Here is a 21410-nt window from a genome sequence, read left to right on the forward strand (position 1 = left end):
GGCTACTAACTGCAATGGCGGCTATATTCTGTTTTCGCTGTCAGAATCAATGTGCCTCTAAATAACAGTTGCTGGAAACTGCAGGTGAGCAGAGTGTCCTTGCAAACATGTCTTAGTCAGCCTGGATAGCTCAGTTGGTTAGAGTGTCCCGCTGATAACGCCAAGGTTGCAGGTTTGATCCCTGTATGGGACAGCTGCATTGCAGTGGGGTTGGACTAGTTGATCCTCAGGGTCCCTTCCAGTTCTATGATTCATCTTGCAGGCTTCCCACAGACATCTTGTTGGCCACTATGAGAACAAGGTGGGTGGACTAGATAGGCCATTCACCTGATCTACCTGGCTAGTCTAATGTTTCTATGTAATATTTTGCTTCATAGGCAAATAATAGTGCTCTATGCTAATCATATTTAGGAGACACTTCAGAGTCTAAAAAAGAAAAAGGGGACTGATTTAGTTTCAGCAAGGGGACCCAGTGATGGAGCTTCATGCTCCTGCATGGGGGGGGGGAAGCAGGCGGGGGCAGGGCTGGCGCGCGTCCCGGGGGCATGGCGCATCACCTGCGGAGGCATGGCGCCCAGCGCAGGGGGGCAGCCGCGATGGCACCCCACCGGGATCATGTTGCCAGGGGTGGTGCGCTCACCCCGCACTCCTCTTCCTCCGCCAGTGAGGGGACCCCTTGACCTAACCTACAGGGTGCTTTTGTTCATTTGTTTATATATGTAACATAAGTATATTCCACTTATATAACAAAGTCCTCTGAGCATGTCCTATGAACCTAATGAAAATAAGTTCCAAAATCGCTCACCGTGGTGAGCTGGTGTCATTAGCCACTGGGTGAAGGGAGGAGCAGACTAGATCTGTCCAGAACTTTGTGTAACAGAAGAGTGTTTAGTATAACTACTGGCTGTGTGTGTAAACAATGGAAATCACATTTTTGCCACTGCATAACTTGTTGACTGGTTCTTTGAGAATGTGTTTCATGTGTATAACTTTTATATGGCGTCAGAGCAGCATGAAGTTAGATATTTAAACATCCATCTGGGCAGCATTCAAAAACATTAGCTCAGACTTATGTGCTTAATTTTATAATTTCAAGATGTGAAAAAATTCAGTTGAACAATTTAAATTTAATTCATACAGCTCCCCCTCTTTTTTGTAATTTTTAAACTCTCCATTGGGACAGATTGCTTATTAACTCCACCCTAAGGCTACAGATTGTGCAATATAATTGCCTCCATGATCTCACCTTCTGTCATTCTTTAGTACTTAACTGCATAACTGGACTGAAAAGTAACTGACTGTACTTTTTTCAAGTTTGAAAAAGCAGCTTAGTTTAGATATTTGCCCCTGCATACGTGTACTGGGGTTTTGTTGTTAGCAAAACACACACCCTCAAATTGTGTACAGTGAAATAAATGCCATGTGTAGGTTATGTAACCTAACTCCCAGTTGTCAGAAAACGTCAAATTCAAGAGAGTGCTTGAGCTAAAGCACTTTGAAAAGCACTCCCATCTAAAATACTGCTTTCTCTTCCTAGGTCAGAAAATATAAAATTATAGATGGGAGCTAAACACTGGAGGGTTCACTGCTTCTTATGCTAAGATTTTTCCTTATTCCTGGTTGGCAACTACTTTTCAACAGGGTCCGTACTTGAACTGAGCAAGGACCGGAGTGCCAAAAACATTAGCACAGCCCCCCCAATTCATGCACAAGGTGCATCACAGACAAGCAACAATTTAATCCTTTCTTTCCCTAGAATTAATATCAGCAGCGGCTTTGATGGTACTCTCCTGTTACACGTTACAGGAATCAGTAGGAGGAATTCAGACTGTGCTTCCCCATCATCACCATCTCTGCCTTATAGCATGAAATCATGTTGTCTTACCCGCCGATGCATTTTGCGCTCTTTCAGTTCCTTCTCTTTGGGATTGTTGCCAGCAGTGACTGTGAAGACACCTTTATTACTGATGTGACCATCTCTGTTTCGTTTCGTCTGAGAAATGCACGTTTTGTGCAGGCTCTCCAAAGCTGTCCTGCGCTTTGGTAGCTCTGTGAAAACATCTTCGTCCTCCTCCTCCTCTTGATCTTCTGACAGAGAAGCTTCTATGTTTGTCACCTCGCCAATCTGAATTTTGGAGTTAATCCTGTGCCGTGAAGATCTTAAACGTGAACATGTGCAAGCATTTAACCTGTGTTTTAATTGAATGGTTTCAGGAGCTCTGCCCAGTTTCTTGTCAGAGTTTGGTCTAGGAAGAAACTGGGAAGGGGGCTGGGCTGGATCGTCTGTGGCTTTGTAATTTGAGGAATATAATAATTCTCCATCCAGCTGGTTTTCCTCAGGCTCTCCATCAACATACAGCTGGCCAAAAGCTTTGGTAAGTTCCAAGGATGTTTCACTGTATGTCAAGTGAGACATAAATGAAGGTCTTGGAGCTGTTTCCAGAAAACGACAATGGATCTCCCCTTCTATTTCTTCTTTTATCTCCTCTGAAGTCTCAAGTGGCTTGTCAGTTTTAGCAGGCCTAGAGTAAGACATCACCTCCTCCTGATCGAATGGCCGCACTTCCGTTCCATCAAGTTTAATCCATCAGAGAAGGCCAAACTCCATTTCATTGCTAGACATCTTGTGAAACATTCCTTATGCAGTGAAGTCTTTCATTTATTTATTGGGAGCTACATTCTTTAGTTACCTGGAGAAGCGCTGCACGGACATTATCCAAGACTTCTTTGTTCCTGAAATTCAAAATACTACATTAGAAATGTTACTGCATATAAGCTCAGTCTTAAGATTCAAACCTTCAGGCTTCTTGGTAGACTTTGACCTTGTCATTCGTCCCCCACCAAAAAAGAGAGAAAAGAAATGATAAACAAAGATACATGTATGCTGTGATTCTTCAGAAGAACAGAATGTTGTTTAGAACACAGAATTTATCTTCCTGAGAATCTTAGTCTCTTTTGGGCAGTGCCCTATGAAGTGTTAGGCTGTATATACACCATACACATTTAAAGCACATGACTCCCCAAAGAATCCTGGGAACTGTAATCTGTGAAGGGTGATGGGAATTGTAGGTCTGTAAAGGATAAACTACAGTTCCCATGATTCTTTGGGGAAGTCATGTGCTTTAAATGCACGGTGAGTATGTAGCCGTAGATGGATGGGTGGCTGAATAAAGATGGCGTTAGATAATGGTTGGCTGAAGATGAAACGTTTACAAGTTTCCCCTCCGCTTTTTACATGTGCAGCTACAGAGATGTCATGATTTGTTAAACCACAGTTTTCCTCTGATATCAGAACCAAGAAACTGTGCATTACATGCTTCTTAGAAACCAGTATTAGAAACCACAGTATTATCCAGGTTTATTGCAATCCGGGATTGTAGGAAGTGATTAAACCATAGTTTCCTAGACTGATTAAACCATAGTTTCCTAGACTGATTAAACCATAGTTTCCTAGACTGAGCATACTGTGGCTGAATAAGCCAGGAGGTTTCTGCAGTCAGGCACATGAGAAGGGAAGGGTTTGCTGGAGGAGGGAGTTCTCAAGCTCATTGCTTGTCCTTGCTGCACCAAACCATAGTTTGTTGGACTGGGACTGGCCACAATGCTGTAAACGGTGTTTGCAACAGAAAGCACAACATATGGCCAATTAAGTGTCTTTAAATACCCTCATACACTCCTCAGGAACCCGACCTAGGATGGCTGTTTCACAACCCACAAAGCATGCAATCTCATGTTTTCTTAACTAAGATAAGCTTAAAGCTTCCTTGAAAAACGATCACAAAAAACTTGTTAAACGCAAAAAGCACAATGCAGTTATCATTGTGTATAAAAAGATAATATGGGGAAATGATTTTGGGTACAGACTTGTCTTCAGTTTATTAAAATAATTCTTTAAGTTAGGAAATATTTTTGACATAGCAAGTAGATCATACAAAATCACAGATTTCTGCAACTGGATGATTATGTGGCTGCACAAAAATACACAGACATTTATAAGAGCACCTAATTCCATACATTGAGAATGGCATAAATTGAGGAGTAGAGCCAGTGAAATCAGTTGGGCTTAAATTGATCTACAGTGACTATGACTATGTCAAATAAAACCCAAAGTATTTTTAACCTACCACTCATTTTCATATTATCCATCTGGTGTTTTTTTTTAAAGGAAAGCATATTTTTTGTTAATTATTGCGTTATGGTATCTGTAAAGATAATTGTTCTGACAACAGAATCAATGTGTATTGATTACCTGGTACACTTCAGTTGTCGTTTTGCCCTTAAAAGTAAATACACATCAAGGATTGTTATTTTTTACTTAACCTGCGTGCTTGAAGCGAAAGTTAAACCTGGCAGAAGAAACTGCAAATTAACTTTTAACAAATATCATTTGATAGTTACTTTTGATTTCTTAAAAATGTTTTTATCGCCCCGAAGAGAAATAAACACGTAGAGAAAAAACCCACAAACCAAGGGACTAGAAATAATGCATCTGTTATGGATAATTTTACCTGCTCTGTTCTGCAAGACAACCCCAAGTTCAATTTTTTCCATGAGTGCAATAGTAGGATTCAGCAGCTGAAAGATCTTCCAAATGTTGAGGCAGAACAGAAAGGGGCTATGAACAGATCCTGAACAAAAGGCATTTCAGATTGCTTGCTATACAGGAACTCTGTCAACAGAAGTATGTGTGAAAATCCCTGAGGCTAGAAACAGCCTCCTGCAAGCACTGGCCAAGTTATTCTGAGAAAGAAGACAGAAAAGAAGGGGGAAAGGGATGGAAAGCAAGCACGCTTGAAAGGAACAAAAAATCACTTCTAAAAATATAATTGTGACCTGATTCTTCATACTGTCAGGCCATTGCACGACTCCTTTTATCACTTGAAGCACCTGGAGTCAGTTTTCACACTGAATGCATCATTAATGTGTTTCTGTCAGGTTTTGGACGAATGGCTCGGAAATTTCTTTTCATGCAGCACTTTTTACATCTACTCGAACCAGATAAGAAACTAATGCGGTGGAGAGAGGGGGGAGAGGACCCTTTCCCCCACAAACAAATAAAAATGGGAGCTGTGGACATGTTTTTGGTATTGTTTTTGTGGTGCTGACATCATCCAAGAAGCTGTGGATGGAAAAAGCATGCCGCCAGAATTGATTGTGGATATGATCGATAGATTATGCCCTTGAAATTGCACGGGCCTTGAAACTAGACTGTAGCGGCCTATAATTAATTAGGAGTGGATGCTGCTGAAAAATCTGCTGATTGGAAGGAGCACCTTTAAATATTTCAGGGAGTCCATTGCTGATCCCTGGAGTCTCCTGGTTCTGCTGCTTCCCCCTCTAAGCAGTAAGAAGACGAGAGAAGTGACTGGTTCAGTTAGAATTCTAGAGACCTATGAAGCTGCCTTATACCAAGTCAAACTAGCAGCCCATCTATCTCAATGCTGTCAGCACTAACTGGCAGCAGCTCTCCAGCCTGGTTTCCCAGTCCTACCTGGAGATGCCAGGAATTGAACCTGAGATCTTCTGTATGCAAAGCAGCTACTCAACCACTCAACCCTTCCCCAATTCTCCGCTTGGCTTGCACTCTCCATCTGGGTGGCCGTGCCGTTTGGGATCAGATAGAAAGAGGGCAAACGGCTGGGCAGTGGTGAGGTGGAGGATGGGCCCATAAATGTCTCCCGGTGCAGGCATTTTGCTCAGTGGTTCCCCCAAATCTGGAGCCAGCACGAGACTTGGCTTTGCCTTTGCACAATGAAAGTCAACATAAGACAAAAATTTTCCATGTACAGTGGTACCTCGGGTTAAGTACTTAATTCGTTCCGGAGGTGTGTTCTTAACCTGAAACTGTTCTTAACCTGAAGCACCACTTTAGCTAATGGGGCCTCCCGCTGCGTCGCTGGAGCACGATTTCTGTTCTTATCCTGAAGCAAAGTTCTTAACCTGAAGCACTATTTCTGGGTTAGCAGAGTCTGTAACCTGAAGCGTATGTAACCTGAAGCGTATGTAACCCGAGGTACCACTGTACTTGCTCTTGTCCCCATTTTGTGCTACAATGAAAAAGGCAACATGGTTGTAAAAAAATCCCAACAACAACCGTCAGTTAAAGTAGACCTGGCCTTTTTATGTTCTCTTCCATATTTGGTGATGTCACTTCTGTTCTGCGTTTGGGAGCCAGAAACAACCCCCCCCCCCCCAGGTATTGGCTCCGTGCCTGGAGAAAAGGTGGTTTTCCTGTCACACACAGGTGGCCTGGCCTGCTCCTTTCGCACTGACTGCAAATGGAAGGTAATACTGCAAGGTTATGAGCAGAGTTCAATGGAGAGCCACAATAAGCTGCCTCTAGGCCATCAGTTCACTTCCTACCTTTACATGTTCTTTAAATCCCTTTGCCAGAATAAATATTGGGCTCTTAAAGTCTTTCATTCTAGCCTCCTTTGTAGTTTCCCCTCCAAGCTGTTGTCTTTCCTCTCTGCGCCATATTTTGGTTAGTTTTGGGCAAGGCTCGCTACCAACGCCTTGTTGGTCTGGATGAAGTTGGTGGGTACAAGCTGTGTGATGTCCACTTTCAGGTCTTTAATCAGCAAACTGTTTTCACAGGTGAAAGCCGGCTCTGCACCAAACAACATCTGGCTTAGACCGAATGTGACAATTACAGATTTATCAGCCTTTGAGGCATATTTCATAATTAATGTCAATGAAGTGCAATACAGAAAAGAGAAATGCCCATCAGCCTAACGTCTTCAGTATTTCTCTCTCCCTTGACAGCACCTTTAGTAACAGTTTCCAAGTGTGCCTTATCATACTGTTAAGAAAGATGATGTTTCTCATCCTTTTTGATGAAGCTACACTGCGCGCTGCATTCACAGAAGGGATATTCCATATAGCTGACAAGTCATTAATCCAGTGTTGACAGCGAAGCAGAGCAAATTTAATTTATTCCTTGGAGATTTGAGAGTGACTAATCTCAGGTGCTGACCCCAAATGACAAGTGGCAAGAATCCAGTGGCAGTTTTCAATCTGTTAGCAAATACACACACACACACACATTTTTAAAAATCAATAACTGTATTTGGTTCTGAATTTGGCTGGGACAAATGTGTATATTCTGTATTTGGCTGGGGTATATTCTGGCTGCTCTGAGCAATTCTGATAGCCTGGATAGCACTTAGCACCTCTGAGCGTGTACACAAAGTTGCACACCATCACTTGGCCCAGATGCGACCTAAAAGCAGGAACATGGAGTTGGTGTAAAGCAGCTGTGAAAAGGCAAATTCTGTGTTAGGGATCATTATGAAAAGGATTAGGGAAATAACCACAGCCAATAATATCAGGAGTAGCTGACCCATGGCTCGCAAGCCATATTTGGTCCCTCAAAGGTTTTGGTTTTTGGTGGCCCCTAAAGACCTCTCTAGGGACGCGGGTGGCGCTGTGGGTTAAACCACAGAGCCTAGGACTTGCCAATCAGAAGGTCAGTGGTTCAAATCCCCGCGCCGGGGTGAGCTCCCATTGCTTGGTCCCAGCTCCTGCCCACCTAGCAGTTTGAAAGCACGTCAAAGTGCAAGTAGATAAATAGGTACCGCTCCGGCAGCAAGGTAAACGGTGTTTCCGTGTGCTGCTCTGGTTTGCCAGAAGCGGCTTAGTCATGCTGAATTTGCACAGTGGAATTTGCTGCCAAAGAGTGTGGTGGAGTCTCCTTCTTTGGAGGTCTTTAAGCAGAGGCTTGACAACCATATGTCAGGAGTGCTCTGATGGTGTTTCCTGCTTGGCAGGGGGTTGGACTCGATGGCCCTTGTGGTCTCTTCCAACTCTATGATTCTATGATTCTATGACCCGGAAGCTGTAAGCGAGCTCCCTTAGCCAATAAAGCGAGATGAGCGCCGCAACCCCAGAGTCGGCCATGACTGGACCTAATGGTCAGGGGTCCCTTTACCTTTTTAAAGACCTCTCTAGATTCCATGGAAGATGTGTACTAAGTTCTAGGAGCATAACACTGTAAACACTGTAAGCACCTGAAGATGATATGGGTTCCCAATTGTACATACAGACCATATACATGGACTATTCTTTGGATGTAGGCACCATTCCCATCTTCCATTCAAATGGTGGAAGAGCAACAGGAACAGTAGAAACATCATCTTCTTTCTGTCCATGAGCCACATATGTAGTGAGCGCATTCTGAAGGTGTGAGCAGGGCTATTGGATGTGAAGGACCTAGTTTGTCCTATTTGCTTCTTTTTCTACTTAGACGTATCCTGATGTTTGGTGTTTCTGTCTCCAGCAACAACGTTAAGAAGCCTGGGCTAGAGGCTTTGATCAGCCTCTGGACTGCAATGCTACTAAGCAGGATAACTAAGCAATTCTTTGTTCACCTACGGGACCGCCTCTTCTGGTATGTCCCACAGAGGACCTTATGGTCTTCAAACAAAAACATCTTGAGGTCCCTGGCCACAGAGAGGTTAGGCTGGCCTCAACCAGAGCCAGGGCTTTTTTGGCTGTGGCTCCGATCTGGTGGAACGCTGTCACAAGAGACTAGGGCCCTGCGGGACTTGACATCTTTCCGCAGGGCCTGCAAGACAGAGCTGTTCCACCAGGCCTTTTGTCAGGGCACAGCCTGACCCCCTCCTTTGGCAATCCTCACAGAACTCTAGCCCAATGGTTGCCATTAATCTGATTTGAATTGATTTTATAATGAAATGATTTTAGAATGTTGTATCGTTTTAATGTTGTTAGCCACTCTGAGCTCGGCTTCGGCTGGGGAGGGCGGGATATAAATAAAATTTTATTTATTATTATTATTATTATTCATTTGTCAGAATGTTGTCAGGAGGCAACTATAGTTCTGACCTCCACGTGCAACCACTGATGATCCTCTCCACGATGGCTATACTCTTCTTCCACAGCCAAGAGGTAGTATGCTTCTGAATACCAGTTGCTGGAAATCGCAGGAGAGGAGAGTGTTGTTGTGCTCAGGTCCTGCTTGCGGGCTTCCCAGGGGCATCTGGTTGGCCACCGGGGGAACAGGATGCTAGCCTAGATGGGTCAAAGTCTTGATCCAGCAGGAGTTTGAGAACGGGGCATGTTATTGAAGGGCAGTTTGGGGGGTGGGGAGGAGGGAAGATGGATGCCTGCATTCAGTAGTCCTTGGGGAAAGTGCTGGCCTGTGAGGAGGGGTGCTTGGCTGTGCTGATGTAAGGAGGGATGGGGGCCAAATTTAGAAAACTCGACTCCTTTAACCTATTTAGGTCTAGGGAGAAGTGTTTGATGGAGTTGCATTGTGGGAGGAATGGCAGAAAACAAAGAAAGGAATCCTAAAAATCCAGATGTGGATTTGTCATATCTGGATTTTTAGGATTCCTTTTTTAAATTTTTGATCCAGTATCAAGAGGATTTGTTGACTATTCTTCATGAAATGCTAGTCAGGGTGTGGGACATGTTATTTTCAGTGTGTAGGGCATCTGGCTTCTTCACACCACAGATGGAAGGAGTTTCATTTCACAAAAGCAGAGGTGCATTCATGGGAAGGGGCTCTTCCTTTCAGCAAGCAACCATGCTGAATACAGCCCATAATGTTCCTGAATAGCAGACAATTTCTATCAATTAATGGAAGAGCAGCACAAGATCTTTTCACCCCACGAAAGGAGAAATCTGGAAGGCCTAATGAAAGAAAATGTCTAAAATGATGTTTTGCATAATTTCAATTATATGCTAGACCTTTCACGTTTACAGTAAAGACCATAATCTCATAAACCAAATATTCATATGCAGACAACCTTCCATTTAAATGAGGCGACTTGATGTACCTTGCATGAACACATTTGTTATAATAATTGTGAGCTAAACTCTAAAATCTTCACTCAGGCAAAATGACTGTTAGGCAAGATTTCAATCTCTTTTTACGCCATTTATGTGTCTGATTTAATAACCTGAATAATCTCTAATTTTGACCATTTTGTTTCCACCAGCCTACTTCATGATTTCTTTTATCTCTATAAGTAGGTGAAGGTTAATCATGGAAAAAGAATATTAATTAACAGTAAACCTTGGAGATGATTTTAGATTGCATCAATATAGAGTATGTGTAGTACCCAAATCAAGAAGTGGCTAAGTAATAATAATAATAATAATAATAATAATAATAATAATAATAATTTATTATTTGTACCCCGCCCATCTGGCTGGGTTTCCCCAGCCACTCTGGGCGGCTTCCAACAAAGATGAAAAATACACTAAAATGTCACATATTAAAAACTTCCCTGAACAGGGCTGCCTTCAGATGTCTTCTGAATGTCAGGTAGTTGTTTATCGCTTTGACATCTGATGGGAGGGCGTTCCACAGGGCGGGCGCCACTACCGAGAAGGCCCTCTGCCTGGTTCCCTGTAACTTGGCCTCTCGCAGTGAGGGAACCACCAGAAGGCCCTCGGAGCTGGACCTCAGTGTCCGGGCAGAACGATGGGGGAGGAGACGCTCCTTCAGATATACTGGACCGAGGCCATTTAGGGCTTAAAAGGTCAGCACCAACACTTTGAATTGTGCTCGGAAACGTACTGGGAGCCAATGTAGGTCTTTCAAGACTGGTGTTATATGGGCTAAGTGGCTTATGCTGTCACTTGATGATTAAATGTCCGTTTCTCAGAGACCAAATTGAAGTTGAGGAGAGGCAGAATTAAAAATACTTCTGCTTTTGTTTTTAAAGCAGTATTGGGAAGGTGCAATTTGAAGAAAAAAGGTCGGCGGTTTGAATCCCCACGACATGGTGAACGTCCGTTGCTCGGTCCCTGCTCCTGCCAACCTAGCAGTTCGAAAGCACGTCAAAGTGCAAGTAGATAAATAGGTACCGCTCCAGCGGGAAGGTAAACAGCGTTTCCGTGTGCTGCTCTGGTTTGCCAGAAGCAGCTTAGTCATGCTGGCCTCATGACCCGGAAGCTGTACGCCGGCTCCCTCGGCCAATAAAGCGAGATGAGCGCCGCAACCCCAGAGTCGGTCACGACTGGCCCTAATGGTCAGGGGTTCCTTTACCTTTACCAGGCAGACCCCCACCTCCCCCAGCCCATTTTATTTCTACCAAGCATCCCTGGTTGCAAAGCAACCTCAGACACCTTGTAACATGCCTACTGGTGTTAATCTCAGCATGATAGTGAATGATTATTTTTCTCCCATACTTCGAATTGCAGTTCCAATTCCAGAATAACTTTTTAAAAAATGAACTCTCATGTAATCCAGCCTTACTGTAGTGATAAACAAAAACCTTCTCTGTGGTTAGCCAGCATAAAGATGGTGAAGCATGCTAAAACAAGGGCCAGTCCTACTTTTTAACCCATCCTACCAGCTACTGATTTAAGCAATAGACAGGCATGGGTCAAGTCATGTGAGAATTCCTCTACCCAGGACCAGACCTACAATGAGGCAGAGGCAGCTACCTCAGGCGGCAGCTGCAGAGAGGCAGGCAGTAGACAGAGCTAGGAGTGCCCTGTGGCCTTCCCAGCATCCCTTACACTAGCCTGCTGCCCTCAGTTACAGTGAAACTCACTGCATTTAACCATTATTGTTGTAATATTCAACAGTCCAGCTGGCTTCTGTATGTGCCTTGGGGGAGGACGCCATATTGTTCTTCACCTCAGGGAGAAAAATGTATTGAGCCAACTCTGCTTTTTGCAATACAGTAATGTTCAGATGCAGGATCAGGACAACATGGGGCATCTTTGATGGTCCCAGGCACTCCATCTTCCCCATCTGGGCCTGGAAGACCAAGGGAAAGTGTGTGTGCCCTCCATACATTTAAAGGACATCCAACACATACGACTTGTCTCTCACTGAGCTGCAATTCCAGTCACCCTTGACAGACTACACTTCCCAGGATTCTTTGGGGGGAGTCATGTGCTTTAATTGGGTCTTGAGTTTATGTGCATCTGCCCTTTGGCTCTTTACTAAGCTGGGGGGAAATGTTAGAAATCCTTAACAGCCTGGGAGCCTTCTGCTATTAACAGAGTGCCCTACACTCTGTGTTTGCACTGTTTAGTTTACCTGTTTAGTTAACCTTTTCCCAATCTCTCAGACAATCAGGTCTGAATTCTAATGCAAAATATTCATGCTAGAACCTGATTATAACCCTGAGCTAAAATCCCAAGTGGCATCAGTCTATGGTATCTGAAAGTATTTGCCAAAAACATGTCAGGACTCCCGCACGGTACAAATCGCCCCATAAATTCTGCACTTACACAACATTAATGACTTCATCGTAAAAGCATGTGTTAAGGATCAAGCGAGTGGAAAGGCTCAGTAAATACACTGAATGTTTTACATTGTTACTGGTGGGTGTTCCTTCTGTCTCTTCAACAAGTGTCCCAGGATTAATGCAAGGGCAAGAAGTGTCAGGCAAATTATAACTCTGCAAGTTATTTACGGAACAGATATCGCCACTCTCCAATTTCCATTCATGAAGTAATTCCATACCACAGAACTATCAGACCAAGCTGGCAGAACTGCAGACATTATTTCGAATTCCCTATTGTTCCATGACAAAGCATATACAAGGTCCATATAAACGAGAGAAAATCCTTTTCCATTTGCGTATTCAAATTGCCTGTTGTCTGTGAGCAATAAAGTAGCACAAAGAGGAAAATGTGCCGCACTAATTATATAGATGTTTTCCTTCCGATGGGTTTCTGAGGTCTACACAGGCTCCAAAGCTCTGTCTCTGGCCATCATTTGCACACTTAGCTTCACATGAACACCCAGAGAAGTCAAAGGGATTTGTCTCTGCAAATTTTTGTTCTGCTTGTAGGTTTCTCAGGCACACCTGGTTGGCTGTAGTGGGAAATGGAATGTGGCCTGATCCAACAGAGCTCATATTACATTTTTAGGGAAAACAAATGTTCCTAAATATATTTTCTTTCAAATAAGCATGATGGATAATTGATTTCAGTGGACAGCGCTGTTAACCTCAGTCCCTGACACATTTTACTCAGAAATATATCACCCATTGATTTCAATGGAATGCTTTCAGTCAATGGAATAAAAGGGAACTCATTCCAAGTGAGCATGTATAGGATCGGGATAGACTGTTACACATCCTCATGACATCAATCTTTTCAGCATTATGTTTGTACAATCCCCATGGAGGCTGTGCAGGCAAAGGAGCTTGATGGACTGACCCATGGGTTTTTAACTAGCTGGTTCATCAAATATCCTTTGATATCAGTCAACTACAGGTGCTTCATGATAAATTGAATAATTTGGTAATGTATTTAAAGTAAGTAAAATGCTGCATTACAATAATCCTGTTAGGGGCTAAAGGCAAGGAAAATATTCCTGCATAACTTCCATACATACACAAGTTAGATTTGCTCACCCCAAATGCTGACTCCATTTTGTCAACTTTGACTAATGCTCTGTCTGTGACTAATTGCATCTTGCCCTACTTTTAAATCTAATTTCATCTACTCTCTGAGCCATTTCCAAAGCTCTAACAAAAGAGAGGAATGTTAATGAAACACAATAGTCCACAAATGTATAAATCTGCAATCGTGTATATCCAATAATTTTACTGATGTATTTTAGATTTTATCATCTCGGTACATTGCCATCTGTAATAGAATGCATTATGGGGAGACGAAAGGGGTAGGGTTATACAGTCCAAGGCTTTTATCTATGTTTTTATGTTCTTTATTCCAGTACAAAGCAAAATAATCATATCTGAGCCCCCTGCATAGCCCCTCGTGGAATTTACAAATGGCTGATACTAATTATGAGCTGTTCAGTTTACATCTAATCTGAAATAGGTTTCCTCCCAAAAATTCTCAGAAGAGAGCTGCCGGACCTTAAAGACTAAAGGTGCAATCCAGCCCCTTGATTGGCTTGCTGGGTGGAGTTACGGTAGAGGCCATCCCATAGCAGGTCTGCCAGCCTTAGCCTTGGCTGGCACAGAGCCCTCCATTCCACCAATGTGCAGGTGGGTGGAAGTACTACTGGTAGGCTTTCCAGGAGTGGTAGCTTGCAGAAATCCCTCCAACAGGATGTTCCAGGCAGGGGCTGAGCTACCCCAGGATCCACTAGATTCCAAGCCAGCCCCGCAGCTTTCACTTGATGGTATCAGGCCCTATCCAGGCTGACATAGCCAGCTGACATAGCTGCCTGGATCAGGCTTTCCTTCTCACTTTCCACCCTGAACAGGATGAATGATGGCTATGCTACTCTGCCCAACCTTGCTGCTGTCTGGCCAGGGTCTAGATAACTCTGGCCAGCTGCCCACAACACTCTTTTGACCTTTTTCTTGCAAAAAAAACTAGCACCCTGTGGAAATTCTCAAAAAAAACTTCTTTGTCAATTTAAATGTGATTATATCCTCAGTAGGCTTTTAAGTTTAGATCCATCTGCACCATCTGGAATAAGGTAAAGGTAAAGGGACCCCTGACCATTAGGGCCAGTCGTGACCGACTCTGGGGTTGCGGCGCTCATCTCACTTTATTGGCCGAGGGAGCCGGTGTACAGCTTCCGGATCATGTGTCCAGCATGACTAAGCCGCTTCTGGCGAACCAGAGCAGCACACAGAAATGCCGTTTACCTTCCCGCCGCAGCCGTACCTATTTATCTACTTGCACTTTGAGGTGCTTTCGAACTGCTAGGTTGGCAGGAGCAGGGCCCGAGCAACGGGAGCTCACCCCGTCATGGGGATTCGAACCACGACCTTCTGATTGGCAAGTCCTAGGCATTTTTTTCTCCTGTCCTTTCCTGTAGCATAGTGGCTGCTTTCACTCACCCATTTCTGGGTAAGATTCAATCATATACTGGCATATTTAGGATGTGCAATTAAGTGAATTTGGTTGTCTTGTAGTCCTGCACAAAAAATCTGCGCACACCCCCACCGCACCCCAAGCAGCTTTTTACCATAAGGAAAGTGGCAGGAAATTCACTGGAGAGTGTGAGCTAAAAATCATTTGATGCAGCATTGTATAACCTTTGTATAACAAACAGGAATGCATGCTCAATGAACAGTGGACACCATATAACCTCCTGGCAAACTTTGTGAAAATAAATCAATAAACAGGTCCTCCAGAACGGTACAGCATCTGCTGGTAATCTGAGAGAATCCTGTGTGAAGGTTCTCTCCTATCTACAGGAAGAAAAGTGACCCCACTTCACTTATAGGAACATAGGGAGTCACTATATACTGAGTCGAATCACTGGCCCATCTAGCTCTATATTGTCCACACTGATTGGCAGCCGTTCTTCTTACACCTACCTGAAACTGGCAGAGAACCTGGGACTTTCTGCATAGAAAGTAGTTGCTCTGCCACTGTGTTCCACTCCAACTTTCCCCCACTTCTTCTCAAGTCCATGCTTTGCAGCCCAATGGGCTATGTCCCCAGCCCTTCCTTGACTTGTAGCCAGAAAGTAGGACACACCAGCTTGTCCTACTTCCAGGCTGCTGCTTGTCCTCACAGCTTATTTGTCCATCCGACCCTTCAATCCCCAAGCGTCATTCTATTAGCATATGCACTTGTATAAAGTGCAGTTGTGACTAAAAGGGAAAAGCCATGATAGTTTAGGGTTAGGGAATTCAGCCATTCCAGAATTCACACCTCAACTCTCTACGTTTCCACCCCTCTCCCAAGAGACATGGCTCCTTGCCTCAGAGTTCCATAACATCCGAAGGGCCATAGGTTCTGTATCCCCACTTGCGAAGCTGAGGTGGAAATGTCTGCTTGAGGAACTACTATCATTTCATTTCTATGACATGCTACAAGGAAGGGCAGCAGGACAGTAGGAAAGGTCCAGGTGTGTCCATCTAGCATCATGCTTAGCTGGGGTAGAGAATCTCAGACCAACAGGGCTAAATGTAGGCCTCTCAGGACTCTCCCCCAGGATACACACCCATACTCCTCACCAGCCTTGCTTCACAACCTCAAGTGTTTTTGTCTGGTTGGAGTATGCTCTTGAACTCTGATCAAGCTTCTGGCTTTCCTGGCTAGACAGCGGTATGTAAGTGTGAAGAAATTAGCCTACTGGGAAATGAGCCATTGTGGCGTAATGGTTAGTGTTAGAATAGGACCTGGGAGACTAGGGTTTGAATCCCCACTCAACCACAAAGCTCACTGGATGACCTGGGCCCAGTCACTATCTCTTAGCCTAACCTACCTCACAGGATTGTTGTGAGGATGAAACCATGTACACAGGTACCAAATTAAACCCTGTGGAGGGTTCTAACCATCAAAATCATGGGGGGGGGGGCCCTCACAAATTTTCTCCTAATACGTTTTTGATCTTACCAACCAACCATTTTAATAAACCAATTTTATTACACAATCCATTGTTGCGGGGCCCCTAAAAGGCGTCGAGACCTTAGTCCAGTGCCTACTCTGCCTATTTGGTAACCCGGCACTGATGTACACCACCTCAAGATTCTTGGAAGATTAAGGTGGTCTTTAAATGTGACAAATAAATAAATAAAACCCGCATTTGCATTTCTGTTTGCTTTTGCCTCTGGCATCTTCCCCTCAGAAGGCTGCTCGGCCTTCAGCCTTGGGCTGGGGAAGTTTCCCCGTCCCTGGGGAGATATAGCATCTCATGTTCATCTGAAAGCCAACAATGGCAACAGCAAACTGAGATGTCAAAGCTAAAGGGCTTTAGAACATCCCACACTACAGCCGAAATACTGTGGCTATCTGCCAGATGGAGTGATTTTTAAAATATTTGGCAGCTTACCCAATGTGTTTGGAGTGGACATAGCTGCTCCTTTTTCGTCCCAGCAGCTCCTGACACCCCTGCGGCAATCCGTCTCCTGGGCTGCTCTCGGTCTTCCTTGCCTCTACAGGTTAGGACATTGAAAAATGCATCATGCTATCGCCATGCTGACAGGTGTTGTAACCAAGGCTATGCCTCCCCCACCTCAGTACACACACACACACACTTGACTTTTCATCCTGGACGATACCAGGAAGGAATGCGCTGGCTGCCTAGACAGCTGAACTAGCAGTGATATCATCCTTCAGTACTGCATAGATAAGGGCTTTGTTTGGGGAGGATTATTACACGATGGAATATTAGGGATGAACCCCTTCGGGAGAGAGGCAGAAAGGAGGAAACGCCCCAGAATTCTCAGGGGAGTTCATTTGCACAGCCATGCACCTGAGGAAAGAAAGCTGCCCCTAAACTTTCAGGTCATGAAATAAAATTAAAAATGTCATCAGTGGCCCAATTCAACTTAAGAACTAGGGACACTGACTAGATTTTACCTGCCCTATCTAAGGATAATAATGCCTGGAGTGAAATACAGAGGTGGAACATCACTAATGACTTATATCATGTCTAGATTTCTGGAATGTGTTGTATGTATGGGTGCCTTTGAAAAATGTCTGGGAACTTTAATTGGTTCAGAATGCTGCAGCCAAGTTGTTAACTGGCACTGCTTATCTGAAGCATGCAACTCCCTTGCTGAAAACAGCTGATTCGTTTCCGAGCCCAGTTCAAAGTACTGCTGCTGACCTTTAAATCCATTTATGTTTTGGGACCTCGATAGCCTGGAATACATCCTCCCCTTTGAGTCTATCTGCTCATTAAGTTCATCAAAGAATGCCGCTGTTGTGTGTCCCATTGACCCAGTGCATTTGGTTGGAGTCGAGAGAGCCTTGGTAAGTCCCTCCAAAGGAAAACTCCCCTTGGCCCTTGCTTCCACCTTGTAGCTTTCCACGGTATGGTGAAACCCTTTTTATAAAGAGTTAGTCTTATGCGCAGTTTTTACTTTGCTTTGAGATTCTGAGATTTGCTTTGAGGTTTTTTAAAGATGGTGCTTAATTCTGACATTGTCTCTCCGTGGCTATTGCATTAGTTGGTGTTGTTGTTGAATCAATGTGCACGGTGCTTTACATAGTATAAGAGGGCAGGTCTCTGCCCTGAGGGGCTTACAAACTAAAACAGAGGAAGGGGAGTGAAGGACAGGAAGGAAGAAACACAGAAGCAATTCTGCAGTTGTTTCAGTTATAACAGGAACACAAGAAGCTGCTAGATTGTGGCTCCAACCACACCAGACATGAAAGCATTTGTCTTATCCCAAAGTATCCTGGAAACTGTGGTTTACCCCTCACAGAACTACAGTTCACAGTTCACCCTGAGAAAGGTAAAGGGACCCCTGACCATTAGGTCCAGTCGTGACCGATTCTGGGGTTGCAGCGCTCATCTCGCTTTAGTGGCCGAGGGAGCCAACGTTTGCCCGCAGACAGATTCCAGGTCACGTGGCCAGCATGACTAAGCCGCTTCTGGCGAACCAGAGCAGCGCACGGAAACGCTGTTTACCTTCCCGCCGGAGCGGTACCTATTTATCTACTTGCACTTTGAGGTGCTTTCGAACTGCTAGGTTGGCAGGAGCTGGGACAGAGCAACGGGAGCTCACCCCGTCGTGGGGATTCGAACCGCCGACCTTCTGCTCAGCAAGTCCTAGGCTCTGTGATTTAACCCACAGTGCCACCCCCGTCAAACTACAGTTCCTGGGATTTTGGGGAGACATCATGTCTTGAAATGTATAATGTGCTATTTTTCGGGGGGGGGGGGAGGTGCCAGAACTTACAATGAACACCTCCCTCATTCTCTAAGAATGGCAATGGCGCCCACCTGAAAAGTGCCGGAACTGAGTTCCAGTGAGTTCTGGCTGAGTCAGACCCTTGGCTTTTTGTCAGGGGAATGGGAACACAATCCAAAAATTCCAAAACGTCCTCCAGATTTAAGAGGATGTTGGATGGCAGGAGTGGGGCGCAGGAATCACTGAAGATTGGCCTGGGCTGGATCTAGACACATCAAAATAAAGTTTCAGGAAAACACGTTGTATAGCTCATAATGGAAAATCACGTTGCCGAAGGATCGAACTCTACAGCGCCATCTGGTGTCCCAGTGTTATAACGCATTTAAAACGCTTTAAATAAAAAACTAATGTAGCTGAGTCCTTAATCCCTGTTCTGCTGGATCAAATAAGCAGACACCACATGGATTCAACCTGTAATTGACACAAAGAGGCAAGTTGCTATGGTTCTGTGTTTAGCTATATTAGCAAATCCATTGTATAATCTTCCTTCAAAGAGAGAACCTAGCATCTGTGAAAGAGTTCTTTTTGAGCTTTAGCAGTGTAAAAACATAACCCACACAGTAAAATTTGCAAATAAAGCATGCAGAATAGTGTACCAATAGCAATGACAGGCCGCAAGCCTACGCTCATTGCTCACCCAGCTTTGTTCAGATATCCATTCCTGCTGAATGGAAAGCCTACAGTTAGTACAATATGGAAGATCAAAACTTAATTGGGTATAAAATTACACAATAATTAAATTGTCTGTAAATGTGGAGCATTCAAATTAAGCCTAACCAAATAATGCCTCAGATCTAAAGTATTAGCATAATACTGGTGCCATATGGTTATCATTCTCTTTTTCACATAACTGTCATTTTTCATCCTCGTCAGCTGCCCATGTTGACTTGCCAGATCAGACTTGCACCATCGCCAAACATTTCTAACAGCTGGCAGAGTGTGCTGTTACACTGACGTAGGCCTGGTTAAACACCCAATAACACTCAAAATTAAGTGCGCCCCTGAACAGGGCAGAAAACGAGTTATCAGAGCAGCTGTTTGGCTTTGTGTTTTTATAAATTAACTTTCGCACTGGCTTTTTGTCAGGTTTTTTTTTTTAATGACCCATTATATTGCATCCTAAGTAAACAGAATCAGTTTTTCTCAGAATCCTGTTTTTAACAAGTAACGGAAGTCTGGAGAAACCATGTCAATTTTTGTAAACATGGAAGCAGGAACGGGGATCGCCCTTGCATAATAGTAGAATCCCAGAGCCATGCAATGAAGCTGAATGCTGGAAGGTCAGGACAGACAAAGGAAAGCACTTCTTCAGACAGAGCATATGGAACTCACTGCCACAAGATGCAGTGATGGCCGCCAGCCTGGAGACTTTAAAAAAAGATTAGGCATCTCCATGGAGAATACGTTTATCAATGGCACTAGCCAATTTGGCTAAGTTCTGTCTCCAGTGTCAGAGGCAGTATGCTTCTGAATACCACTTGCTAGGGTTCCACTTGCTAGGAATCACCAAGTAAAAATAAGATGCTGGACTAGATGGGTCTTTGGTCTGATCCAGCAGGGCTCTGCTTGTGTTGTTATACTCTGTGCACACAAAAAAGAACCATCTAAAATTGGCTTAGACTTAGGAGTTCCAGTGCAGCCATTCCTAACAGCATCCGTTCTCAAGCCCAGCTCCCCAGTCTCTTTGGCAGAAACCTGTCCCTACCTAGATGACACGAGAAATTAATGGTAGGGACGCAGGTGGCACTGTGGGTTAAACCACAGAGCCTAGGACCCGCGATGGGTTGAGCTCCCGTTGCTCGGTCCCTGCTTCTGCCAACCTAGCAGTTCGAAAGCAAGTCAAAGTACAAATAGATAAATAGGTACCGCGCCGGTGGGAAGGTAAATGGTGTTTCCGTGTGCTGCTCTGGTTCGCCAGAAGCGGCTTAGTCATGCTGGCCACATGACCTGGAAGCTATACACCGGCTCCCTCGGCCAATAAAGTGAGATGAGCACCGCAACCCCAGAGTCGGTCATGATTGGCCCTAATGGTCAGGGCTCCCTTTACCTTTACCTTATTCCAGATGGTGCAGATGGATCTAAACTTAAAAGCCTACTGAGGATATAATCACATTTAAATTGACAAAGAAGTTTTTTTTGAGAATTTCCACAGGGTGCTAGTTTTTTTGCAACAAAAAGGTCAAAAGAGTGTTGTGGGCAGCTGGCCAGAGTTATCTAGACCCTGGCCAGACAGCAGCAAGGTTGGGCAGAGTAGCATAGCCATCATTCACCCTGTTCAGGGTGGAAAGTGAGAAGGAAAGCCTGATCCGGGCTATGTCAGCTGGCTATGTCAGCCTGGATAGGGCCTGATGCCATCAAGTGAAAGCTGCGGGGCTGGCTTGGAATCTAGTGGATCCTGGGGTAGCTCAGCCCCTGCCTGGAACATCCTGTTGGAGGGATTTCTGCAAGCTACCACTCCTGGAAAGCCTACCAGTAGTACTTCCACCCACCTGCACAAGCATGTCAAAGTGCAAGTAGATAAATAGGTACCGCTCTGGCGGGAAGGTAAACGGCATTTCCGTGCGCTGCTCTGGTTCGCCAGAAGCGGCTTAGTCATGCTGGCCACATGACCCAAAAGCTGTACGCCAGCTCCCTCGGCCAATAAAGCGAGATGAGAGCTGCAACCCCAGAGTCGGCCATGACTGGACCTAATGGTCAGGGGTCCCTTTACCCTTTACCTTTTTAACTTTCCCATTCAATGGTTGACATCAGTTCACAATGCCCATAGACTTTAGCTGTTTGCACTCTTCCAGTGACTCTCCACCCAGTGGACTTCCACTGCTGGTTTGGGAGGTGGTG

General features: G+C 44.5%; 1 protein-coding gene and 1 long non-coding RNA gene across 3 annotated transcripts in view; one reads left to right on the forward strand and one right to left on the reverse strand.

The window, feature by feature from the left end:
* Positions 1-21410, reverse strand: part of STARD13 (StAR related lipid transfer domain containing 13) — a 218720-nt gene that overhangs the window by 191226 nt on the left and 6084 nt on the right. Inside the window, exons 2-3 of one of the 2 annotated variants that reach the window (XM_083437010.1) lie at positions 16703-16805; positions 1886-2733 (exon numbers count right to left, since the gene is read on the reverse strand). In XM_083437010.1, the coding sequence (XP_083293136.1) occupies positions 1886-2536 (651 nt within the window). In that variant the 5' untranslated portion in view covers positions 2537-2733; positions 16703-16805. The remainder of the gene's footprint in view (positions 1-1885; positions 2734-16702; positions 16806-21410) is intronic. The other variant, XM_083437009.1, reaches the window with a different exon arrangement.
* LOC310676024 lies at positions 2729-4123 on the forward strand. Its single transcript, XR_014510364.1, has 2 exons — positions 2729-3421; positions 3461-4123. It is a non-coding gene; the product is annotated as an uncharacterized lncRNA (long non-coding RNA).

The sequence above is a fragment of the Podarcis tiliguerta genome (assembly GCF_965153285.1).
Source record: "Podarcis tiliguerta genome assembly, chromosome: 4".
NCBI classification, from domain to species: Eukaryota; Metazoa; Chordata; class Lepidosauria; order Squamata; family Lacertidae; genus Podarcis; species Podarcis tiliguerta.